The sequence below is a fragment of the Morone saxatilis genome, unplaced genomic scaffold (genome assembly GCF_004916995.1).
Source record: "Morone saxatilis isolate NCDOM2014 unplaced genomic scaffold, NCSU_SB_2.0 Contig21, whole genome shotgun sequence".
Taxonomy (NCBI): Eukaryota; Metazoa; Chordata; class Actinopteri; family Moronidae; genus Morone; species Morone saxatilis.
The window spans coordinates 13,172,000-13,184,075 of NW_023339774.1; the positions used below are offsets into that span (position 1 = coordinate 13,172,000).

The 12,076-nt window shown below is 39.9% G+C and overlaps 1 protein-coding gene across 2 annotated transcripts in view; it reads right to left on the reverse strand.

The window, feature by feature from the left end:
• Window positions 1-1,509: 1,509 nt before the first annotated feature.
• The window catches only part of fbxw5 (F-box and WD repeat domain containing 5), an 11,349-nt gene continuing 782 nt past the window's right edge, over window positions 1,510-12,076 (reverse strand). The window contains exons 1-9 of one of the 2 annotated variants that reach the window (XM_035667964.1): window positions 10,649-10,835; window positions 10,358-10,515; window positions 8,643-8,826; window positions 7,214-7,362; window positions 6,649-6,987; window positions 6,374-6,557; window positions 6,118-6,265; window positions 5,692-5,904; window positions 1,510-3,869 (exon numbers count right to left, since the gene is read on the reverse strand). In XM_035667964.1, coding sequence (XP_035523857.1) covers window positions 3,584-3,869; window positions 5,692-5,904; window positions 6,118-6,265; window positions 6,374-6,557; window positions 6,649-6,987; window positions 7,214-7,362; window positions 8,643-8,826; window positions 10,358-10,515; window positions 10,649-10,835 — 1,848 coding nt within the window. In that variant the 3' untranslated portion in view covers window positions 1,510-3,583. Of the gene's footprint in view, window positions 3,870-5,691; window positions 5,905-6,117; window positions 6,266-6,373; window positions 6,558-6,648; window positions 6,988-7,213; window positions 7,363-8,642; window positions 8,827-10,357; window positions 10,516-10,648; window positions 10,845-12,076 lie in introns of those variants that run through there. The other variant, XM_035667963.1, reaches the window with a different exon arrangement.

The following is a 12,076-nucleotide window of genomic DNA, read 5'->3' on the forward strand; positions in this document are numbered from 1 at the left end:
GGTCCCAAGAGGATGAAGCCTAAGTGACCTCCTCTAGCACCACCATGAGGTTGACATTTTTATTTGTTTTCTCGTGAAATGACTCAACCAATTGAAGAAACATGGCGGTTTAACATGGCCGCCTCTGTAGATAAAAATAGCTCATCATAAGGTATATAAATAACAAAAACACACAAAAAAGGTGTATTTTCAGATGATACACTAATGAAAACTTAGCTATGAATATTATATTCCATTTCTGCCGATAGACTCACCAGGCCTTTAAATGAACAGGAGTTTACCCACTGCATTATCACCGCAGACACAATATGTTCAATAAAACCCTCCACTTTTTTGATGACTCAACATGGAAGTGTTACAGTTAAGACGTGTTGCTGCATTATTCTTCGAAGTGCTACCCACAACCAAGCCTGCATATGGGAAATGTCTTCACGGCTCAGTCTTGCACAGCACGCCTCAAGCAGACAGATGGAAAAACCCTGTTAGTTTCTGTCTGAACACTGAGGTTATTTTTTTTTAACGGCAAAATTTATCATAAAAGCCCATTCTCTTGTGTGTGGCCTGTGGGTTTCGATCCAATAACAATGAGTGTGTGTGAGGTCTGATGAAAAAACGTCCCAAAAAACTCCAAATGTACTCAAGGTCCACTTACTAGTTCTTGTAAAGCCTTCAACCGAATCTCACAGTGCTCACTCTGCGGAGGAAGAATTTAATGAATTGCCTTTAAATGATGCCATAAATTCAGTGCCAACATTCATGTCCCCCTCAGGAGGGCTTGTAATCCCTTCTATTCGCTCTAGCACCATCATCAGGTCGAACTTTCAATTTGTTCAATTCTTGTCCAACAACTAGTCGATCAGTCTATAGACAGAAAACTCATAAGCAGCTATTTGGTATTGATTTCTGAAAATTACGATGCATGCTGAAATGCAATAAAATTGTGAGAGAAAGCGAAAATTGCTAAACTAGCTAAAAGCTCAGGTTTCTGAGGGTAAATATGAGACATTCACACCGCACACGTCTGCATCTTCTCAACCAGAAACAAGGAAGTGTGTTCAGCGGCTCACTGTTTTGCGTGGGAAACTACGATTTAGTCAAATTCGCGAAAAGTTGCGCTGACTGGACAAAATTGTAGGGTCATGCAGAATTCACAGCGAAAGAGTGAATATGTGAATATTAATTGTTGCAACATTACAACTTTCTGAAGGGATTGAATCATAATGCAAAATAGTAATAGTATTCCCATGATCCTCGACTGTACTCTGTGTTGTGTGCCAATTACCAAATGCTAAACTAAGTTATTGAACATGGTAAACTCTGCCTGTTAAACATCAGCATGTTAGCATTGTCATTTTAAGCATGTTACCATGCTGGTGTTAGCATTTAGCTTTAGAAGTACAGCTTTGTCTCAGTGCAGCCTCACAGAGCCGTTAGCATGGTTAGAAAGCTCTGGCAAAGGTTGGGGGCGACCCTTGTTAGTAGAACAGAATATTAATCTTGACACTTTTGCAGACTTCTGGCCTTTCAGGGCATGCTTTTTATTTCAGGGGAGTTTGAAAATAACATTAGAGGACAGGGGAACATGATGAAAAAGATGCTACAGTTAACAAGGTTGTCAAAGGGAACTACGGAGAAAGTTCATGACTTATTACACGCATTTCAAAACATGGAAAATACTGTTCAACTGGTGGCAAGAGTCAGCTGGTGGCAAGAGTCAGCTGGTGAACTGACTAATTGACACAAGTTTCAAGAAAATATGACAAACACAACCAGACAGTTCAGGAAACGAGAAAATCCCAAAATCATGATTAATATGTAGAATCCGTCTCATCTACAGCAGGGAAAGACAAACATCTACCAGGTAAAGTACCTAAGCCTCGCTGGTTAAACTGCAACTGAAATGTAAAGTATCAGGGTTCATTTGCTATGTGTTACTTTTTGTTTTTTAGACCGGCTCTTGAGCGATAAAACTAGTAAAGAAAGTAAGGGGCTAACCACTGCACACACAAACACAGACTGGTTGCAAAAACACACGTGTGTTTATTGGGCATTTGAATATAGGCGGCAGGAAGTTTGCTGCACTTCCGAGCTCATTGTGCACTTTGTAGTGTATTGTTGCATTGTTGGCTGTTCTATTCTAAGACAATCTGTTCTTTCAACAGAATTACAAACTGAATAAAAAACTACTTACCAAATGTATTTAATGAATATTATTTCTATTTCATTTTTAAGTTAGTGAACTCAACAATTTGGGCCATATTAAAATAATGATTACCTCCTCAACCTCCTTACATTGACCAAAACATGCAATATTTGTCTTGAATGGGATATAATGGATATAAATATGTATTGTAACATTGGTTGTTCAACAGTGCATCTAATGTGCGCAGTTTAATAAGAAAGAATGCGTCTCAGGACACATTTTGGAGGATGGTGATTCTGTTTTGACAGACAGGAACAATTTGCTAACTGTGAAATTAAAATGGCCAAAGGGTAGCTGTGTATAGTTATAGTTGTATTCCAGACGGCTCTAGGTGGTTCATATGCTTCTGTCACATTTAATGATGAGAAAATAATGTATTTTTTATTTTTTATTTTAAAAAAGACTCCAGGAGACATACATGTTTGAGATTCATCCTGACGCGAGTCTTTTGACAAAATGAAAGGGTGCAGCTTTGTGCTACAAATTAATAAAGGTGTTTAAATACATGTCTACATAATATAGGTCCAAATAACAGTTAACTAACACAAACAACATTTTTTTTTTTTGCTCAGTCATGCTTCACGCCAACTGTTCTTCAACAACTCTTCTATATTAAATTACTCAATAATGCTACGTTCAATAGGGTATTGATCGACCATTTCTGGGGCACAAAAGCAATGGGATGGGGGGTAATTAAAAACCAAGGCAGACTGCAGTAAATGCAGCTAAAGGTCATCTTCCCTTTTGGTTTTAAATGGTTTTATAATTCTCCGAAAACAGGGTTTATGATGTGTTTACACTCAAGACATCAATTGGACATATCCATTAGTAAGACATTTTCTGAAATAATTCTTCAGTTACAGCACTTTGCTTCCGAAGAGCAGGACATGAGCACTGCGATCATGGGTCCCATCTCTGCAGAACATTTACACACATTTACACCTCCAGGAGTCCTGTGTCTGACCCGTTCCGACTCAACGTTACAGATAAAAAACAGACAAAAAACATCTTCTTGGGGGACATGTTTGGATGCCTGTCTTGTGCATTTAGGTGTCAGGTCTACACTATCTCTATCTGTGAGAACACGTCATATCACTCGTCTCAACAGAGTCGGTGCTGATTTCTCTCCTTTTGCTGGTGCAACATCGCCCTCTTGTGTCTAACCCTGAGTCACATCACGTCCCGTCTCCAATTACACTGTAAGACACCAAGCACTGCTGTGTGTCACAACACCGTGAGCTCAAGCAAAACCACTGACTGTAACCACACTGTACATATACATGGAGTGTATATATATATATATTCACACCACAGAGGAAAAAGATCAAACCTTCCTCCCCCCACTCCCTCCCTCCCACTGCTAGTGTTTCCCAACCTGACTCATGGTTTTCCATTGACGCTGCTAGGACACGTTGAGTTCTTGTTGCGGCTCAGCCAGGACGACAGGAGGCTGCGGGGCCTCGTTGGCCTGGCGGGGGTCTGCGCCAGGCGGACCATGCGCGGCGAGCGCCACACCTTAATGGTAGAGTCATCGCTGGCAGACAGCAGCAGCTCCTGGTCAGCGGGGCTAAACGCTACCGAGTTCACCACGTCTTCGTGTGCCAGACGTGCCAGACAGATGTTATAGTGACGGTCCCAGATGTAGCCGTGTTTGTCTTCTGCTCCACTGTGGGAGTGGAGTGGAGAGATAGGTCAGTCAAAATATTTCTACACTGTTGTCAAAGCATTTGCTGTGGTCTGTTATTTCTACGACTGCAACAAAAGAATCATCGATCAATCTGCTATTTTCTACATTAATAATACATTTATAATATTCTAGTAATCACAGGTTCCCAGAAGCCCAAGCTGACGTCTTCAAATCGCTTATTTTTACTGACCAACATTCTCAAACCCAAAGATATTTGCTTTTTTATCAAATAAGACAAAACAAAAACTGCAAATCATCAAGTTTGTGATCCTGGAACTGCAGAATTTTTAGCATCTCTTGACAAAAGAAACATTTAGAAAAATAATGAGTTATCACATTGTTGCCAATTAATCTTCTCTGCCTTTCAATTGACTTACCGATTAATAGACTCTTACGTTTCAGCTCTTAACTTTACCTGCTTTGATGTGGTTTCATCGTACGAGACTAATACACTATGAATGAGAATATGTGCCAAACATAATTTACAATCGGTGGTATTTAAATATTAAAGGATAGGTCGAGTCTGTCTTAAAACAGTAGTATGGTCGCTGTATGGTCGCTGTAGTCTTCCATACTGACAATCAATGTAAGTGACGTTCTGTGTATTTTGATTTGACAAAGTCAGACTGATAAAACCTCACTTGCTTTGACTGAAAGGTGCACAGAACGAGGACTTTGGATTTTGTCTCCCATCGCTTACATTTAAATCACACAGGAAATGGATCTCAGTATGGACAGGAGGAAAGATTACAGCAACCATAACTCTTTAAATGTACATATGGACATGTGAGTATTGTTTTAAATAAAACGGTGACCCTATCCTATAACACAAAAGCAATATAGTACTTGAATGAAAGCTTAACAATGTGATTGCTAAGCTGCACATAAGTGCTGATATAGATAATTGTTTTTCCATATTCACATATGGATACCTTATTGCTTACCATGATTACATGGTATTGAAACTGACATTATAAATACAATTATGACAAAACTGGCAGCAGAAAATGCAACATAAATAACTCAAAACAGAGGTAAAACATTCTTCAAAACGTTGCCTTATTTCCATATAACTTTTGGTTTATTCTGACTGTAATAACCTCTGGAAAAACGCATTTCCTTTTTATGTATTGCACTCTTTCAAACAAAAAAGACGATAAATAACAGATTATTATGCTGTCAAGAAGCAGTTATTTGTGTTTGCTTTGGAAATCCCCCAAGACTATTAACCGCTATTTCTCAGGGTAATCAATAACACCCACAAGGCAAATACTCTAACATAAAAGCAATCCAGGCTTCTATTCTGAAACTGTTTTTTTGGGTGGAAATTAATCAGAAATGTATGTCTCAGTTAGTAAAAAGTTCCTATCCTGAACCATTGTTTTTCTCTTTGGAGGTTCATCATACAGAGCAGAGGTGCATCATCACTCTCTCTTATTGAAAGGAATCATTTCTATCATCTTGTTACTGTTTTGCTCCTAAATGAAACCTCAAATCTCCAAGTGTATCCCCTACATCTTGTAAGTGTGATTCTAGTAAGTGTAGGTGCTTTCAGTAACACCGAGTAAATAAATTACCCAAGCTGCTCCGGTAAGAATAGCAGCTGTCATTCACCCAAGCTACAGGTTAACATTATTTTAAAACTATGTGACCACAAATTTCACACCATTGTAGTATCATTTCCCTATTCCAACACGACCACTAAATGACAAAATGCAGGCAAATTAAAGGTGAAGGTAAAGGCTGCAAGTGTGAAAGCTGCATCTATTCTTGGAAAAGCAGATGGTCTCCGGTCACCCACCTGGCAACAAAGTCCCTGCTGACATCAAGGAAGATAAAGAAGCACTCGTCGTTAGGCGTGAAGGCTCGGTGGGCACGCAGGCTCCTTCTCTCTTCCCTCAAACTCTTCAGGTCGATCACATGCAGGTCTATCTCCTCTGCAATGGGAGGAGGGGACATGGGGTCGGAGATCACACACCCGGCAGGCCATGCCCGGCTATTCACATAAAGGTACCTGATCAATGAAAGGAAAAGAGTCATGAAAAGTCAATACATGTGTTACATTGGTACACTGACACAGATATATGCTGTTAAGCTAGTGTGTCAAGATCTATTTTGGGTTCTGAAATGACAAAGAAAATAGTAAGTGATCACAAGTACACAAAAGTATGTGGATAGGGCATATATATTTGTATATTTGAGCTTTGTTTCTACATTATTTACTTACCTGTGGTCTGGAGAAAGGCCCATACCAATGATGTGCCCATGTATATCAATGACATGGTCCAGGGAATCAAAAAATTCCTCTGAACTCCGCTCTTCCCCGAGAACTGGACCACAAGTGGTCATCTGGTCGGGTTTGATCAGCTTAATACCTAGAAGGAGACAAAATCGACTACATGAGAGGAGACGTCTGACAGCATTGTGTGTAATCTTTTCTTATGTTTCTCGAAGATGTTTGCGTGTTTTGCAAGCAATCCTACCTATCTGGTGAGGGGAGTATGTAAGGCTGCCGGTGGTGAAGAGTAAGTACGTTTTGTCCTCTCCCTCACCAGGGTCAGAGGGCTCAATGAGGCTGGAGTCAGGGGCCTTTGTGTAGGTTCTGCCCATCATCTGAGCCACCTGGGTCTCAATCTCCAGGTCCTGGATCTTTATATTTTTACAACTCTAACAGGAAGGAAGAAAAACAAAAAGAATGATGAAGAGGATTTTTCTTTTTTTAAATGTTAAAAATGCCTGAGCTGTTCACCTAGCTCACCTGTATAATGTGCTCCAGCCCTGTGATGGTGGGCTGAGGAAGGCGGCCAGCGGGGAGGCCGGAACACCTCGCCTCTTCCCTCTGGCGCTCCTCATCCTCCTCTGCCTCATCTTCTTCCTCGCTGCCGGAGGTTCCCAGGTCAAAGAGGAGGGGCTGGTGCTGCTGTTGCTGCTGCCCTTTCTGCCTTCGAGCCTGAGACTGAGCCTCGTAGTCCAGCAGCAGGTCCGGGTTGTCGTGACGACGGCAGTGGGCCACCATCACTGTGCGGATGGTGCTGGCATTGATGTTCTGGATCTTGAAAAGGCGCTTGACTACGTTGACGTTCTCTGATTCAACATCCTGTCGGAGAAATGAGAAGGGTGAGGAGGGAAGATATTTTGGAGAATATGTTTGTTTTTGTTTTTTTTTAAATAGTATTTGAATATGAAAATACTTTAAAGATGTTCCAGATGTTGTACAATGATTAGAATCCCATGGCACAACAAAAGCTAAAAAAATTCTTCCTGTAGGTCCTTCATCTGCATTTGGAAAAGAAAGATTTTGACTGCCGTGCCCTTGGTCTCACCTGGAAGGCTTTATTGAGCCACAGCACAGAGCAGGACGTCAGGTTGCCTATCCAGTGCAGGTTCCCAGAAATCAAGTGGGTCTCGTTCAGCCAGCAGCCAAACACGTCGTATGGCTTATTCCTCACACGTGACAACAGCGAGTAATTTTCTTATTTTTGTGTGTTAAGACATGGGGAGAATGGGAGAGTTGGAAACACACATTAATGAAGAAACACACGCAAACTTTAGGCTCTATTGCAGAACTGTTGTATTAGACTGCATTCATTATAATATGTTGGTGTATAGAAAGTTATAAACTGGCAACTGACAATGAGTTTGTTTTCCTCATTTTATGTGACACAGAATTGTGGATTTTAAGTTGCAGTGTGTACGATTCAGTGGCATTTTGGTTTGTCCATTCTGGGCTACTGTGGAAACTAGCGATGTCATGATCAAGTTTTTAATTATAATTTAATATTGAGTATCTGCCGATACTGAGTCCCTATCTGTATTTCTTTTTCAGATAATACATTGCTCGGTGAACAGTAAAGTTATTCAAATCAATCCAATATATATGCTTGACAACTGAATTGCTCTGCATTGCATTAAGAAAAAATGCCGGCATAAAAGCTGTTCCTTAGTTGTTGTTTTTTAAACAAGAAAGTAAAAAATAACAAACCCTCTCTGTAATCTTACCTGAATGAACTCTCTCTGTATTCTGTTGAGTGTTTATTTAAATCGTCTGTACATCTTCTGCGCAGATTACATTAATTAATCTCTACTGCTGTCTGTGCTCCGAGCAGACGTAGCCCTGCCCACCGTGAAACTCCACAGCAGGCGGGGCTACCTGTGGACTGACACAGAGCTCAGAGTGGACACGGCAGAGAGAGTTGACAAGTTAACATCTGCGTGACAGCTGTCGTAAAACAAAAGATCGGATAAGGTCAGTAAAGCTCAATATAGAGCAGTTAGATCAGTTAAAAAATGCCTTGATCGGTGCAGATACCGATCGCTGAGATCGGATTGGGACATTCCTGGTAGAAACATGGTGGTTCAACATGGTGGACTCTATTCTCATTCTAAGGTAACGAAAACATAATGATTTTTACTTTCAGGTAATTTTACACTCATGAAAACGTACTTTTGAATATTATATTCCATTTCTGCCAAGTGTTACCCACTGGACCTTTAACGTAGATGATGACTCTGTAATTTATTGCATAATTACTATCTGTACATGTTATTTCTTATACATGTCACGCATATCAACCTGCATCAGCCTTCTGCACGCAGAACTGTTACTTGTCGCTCACACACACCTTAGTTTGTGGGAGGAAAGATGTCCACAAGAAATGATTGCGAAAACTAAAACTAACTCATCTTCAAGAAAAACAACAGGAAATGATGATGCACAACTGCTGCGCTTTTTTGTTGTTGTTTGTTTCCTACCCATACTGATGACAGCGATTTCCCCAGACGATGAGTGGTGTGGGCCCAGGTAGACACCAGACACGAGCAGCAGGGTGTCGTCGGCGTTGAACTGGGAGAACTGGGTGTAGCCCCAGTTAAACTGCCGCATGCTGGAGCTGTGCACCAGCGAGATATTACCATCTTGCCGTTCCGTGTCCCATAGCTGCACACAACAAACCACAACACAGGGTTGTAAAGAAGTGAGCGTCTAATAAGAAGGATGACTGACGATCTGACACCTGCTGAACAATTAAATGCACTGGTGCAACAACTCTTTTGAAGAAATCCTTTTCCAGGACTTTTTCTTGACATCATAGGACAGCACTCGCTCACAATGGTGGTCAGCGTTTGTAGGACATTTACTTGTTAGTTCGATTTTGTGGCTGTTCTCACTACAGTCGATTTTTCCTTTTGCCTCAGCGGAGCATAAATAACAGTTCAGATGAAGTAAAATTCCTTTTATTTTACAGAAAATTCATCTTCTCACCTATTAACCTTTTGAAAGAAGAGGTAGAAAGTACAAGGGTTTGTTGCACATAAAATTAACAATCGTCAACCATAACAAGAAATGTAAATTTAAATCATTTATAGGCTCTATGCTTGTAGATGTGATCATCTTCAGCATTTCCAAAATAGATCTGATGCCCAAAGTTCGCTGCAAGTGGTGTGAACAGTTCTTAATTGACAGAAATGAAAAAAGAGCATGTTTCCGTTCGGCTTTGCGTCTGGTGAACCAGCTTTGAAGTGTACCATACCACCCTGCTTATCCTACCAACAGTTGAGTTTCAAACAAAATACACACCCAGGTTAATGTAATCCGAGTGAAGGACTAAAATACAATACCAGGACAAGATATTTGGTCATTTCGATCAATTTCCAGTCGTTCGTTCCTTTTTTTGTTGTATATTTTATCATGTATACAGTAAGTCTTCAATATGAAAATTACACCAATAGATCACATAATTATATCAACATTATTTCATTATAAATCTAACAAAGCATCCATTTGCATCTGAATATTAGTTCTGAAAGTGTAGGCTTCATCATAAAATGTACTGATTATGATCCAGCTGTCAATAAGCCTGCACATTTGACGGGTTGGGCTTAGAGACTTGATGCTCTGACAGCAGTTACATGATTTTAATCAGCTTTGAGGAACCAAAAAAGTCCAGACTCATGTCAAATCATAAGTTCTAATCTGGTTTTCCACGTAAGAAGAACAGATGTAAAGGATGCGACTAGATAGAAAATATGGTTACTTTAAATCCAGCACTACTTTTGCCCAATTATTGATCAGGGTTAACATTTTATCACCTGCTTCACGTGTTGTTCACAGTCAAGAATCAACCAAAGTGCCAACATTTAAAAACCAAAAATGTGACTGAAATAAGATTTAACCTTCTAATGAAAACCCTAAAAGTACTTATCATCTAGTCTATCTCATATCCTATCATGTATCATGTGAGAGTTTCTAAATAAATCATTTACCACAGCATGTGAATGCAGCATGAGTTGCATTGTGAGAGGACATGTTTTAATCTGTTTTTTTATTATTATTACAGGAGCTTTCTTTGGCCCTGCAGTGTGCACGTTAGAGCTAACCAGAGAAAAGAAAAGCCCCACAGTTATGTTGGCAGAAAGTAAGAAAATAAGATCCAGGATGAAAGTAACCGCAATAATCTTTTAATCCCTACCTTAACAGTGCAGTCTTTGGAGCAGGAGGAGAACCGGTGACCCCTGTGAGAGAAGGCCAGGTGGAGGACTTGGTCACTGTGCTCTTTCAGCGTCTGAACCTCCACACAGGGGATACAGTCAAACAGACGCTTGAACTCCCTGTACCACGACACAGCCGCTGCACAAAGGTAAACAAGGTTATTTAAAGCTCCGACTGCTCGAAATATCTATACCCAAAGCTGCTATCGAGTCAGTGTGTTTAACAGGATGCTGAATTCTTCTGTTGAACGTACGGTTATATGTTTTTTTACCTGGGTGTCGGGGTACAGAGCGTGGTATGCGGTAGTAGCTGTAGAACAGCTCCCTCCAAAGGAACTCATCTCTGGAGACGGCCAGCCATTGTCTGCAGGTCAGACCAGCGCTCAGCACGGCATCATGGGGCAGACGCAGGAAGATCTCCAACACCAGGCTGTCTGGCAGAAATGGGCCACACTCCATCCTAACATCCTGTGTATCACACAAACACACACACAGGGTTTGTAGTTACTGATAAATGGACGTTTAGTCATTTAGTAATGGATCGAGACATTTTTACCACTGCATTAAAGATATTTCACCTGTTCGTCCGTAAAATGTTCGACAATTGTGATCACATTTTCCTACAGCCTGTCTTGTTTTGTCCAACTAACAGTCCAAATATATTCACTTTATTGCTACGATTAGACACAGAAAGCAGTAAATCCTCAAGTACAAAGCTGTAACGAGGTAATGTTACAACTAATTGTTTCAGCTCTAGTCAAATACATACAGACCACATGACTGGAGTTAATTTAAGATAAGATAAGATAAGCCTTTATTAGTCCCACAATGGGGAAATTTCAAATTTAATCAATCAATTTAATACTTTGCTTATAACTTGACTTTGATGCTGATTTTGCAAAAAGTAGCTTGAAATAAACTGGTTTAAACTGAAATTGAGGATTGTTTTTTACACTAATAAAATAAAAAATAAAAGAGTATTTCAGGCAACGGATGATAAGGATGACTAACCAATTTTAAGATGCTCGGGTACACACTAAGTCTGCTGCAAACAATTATTTTCATTATCTAATTTTATTATTTGCAGATTATTATTGTCTCTGTCGTTTTTTTCCCCTATAAACTGTCAAAAAACAGTGTAAAATTCACAGTTTCCCTTCAAAAGTCTTAAATTGTGCAACCAGACTATTGGTCCAATGTGTTTTTTTCTGTTTTATTTGTCTTTTTAGTTATTTACCAATGTGTTTTTCTGTATTATTTGCCTTTTTTAGTCATCCACTGTACAGCACTTTGGTCAGTTTATACTGTGTTTAAGTGGTTTTACAAGGGTTGCTTTATAAATTAAATTTACTTTGATGGCTACTTACAGCAAGGTCCAAACCCTAACAATAACTGTTACAGTTACTTATCATACATGGGTTTACTCTCGATACATGTTTACTCTCCATAACATGTTTACTCTCATACATGTTGTACTTATCATAAAGAAAAGCAGCAGATCGTCACAACTAATTGATTAAACCACAACTTGTTTCAGCTCCAGCACCTAGAGGTCACACTGCATTATAACTATAACCTATCTATAATTGAGAAGTCATACTATTTTGCAGTGTGCACCCATAAATAACTTGAGGCCCAACCATTACTGGGACTAATTTGAGCCTGACAGCTGAGAGCTGTTACCCGTGTGTGTGTGTGTG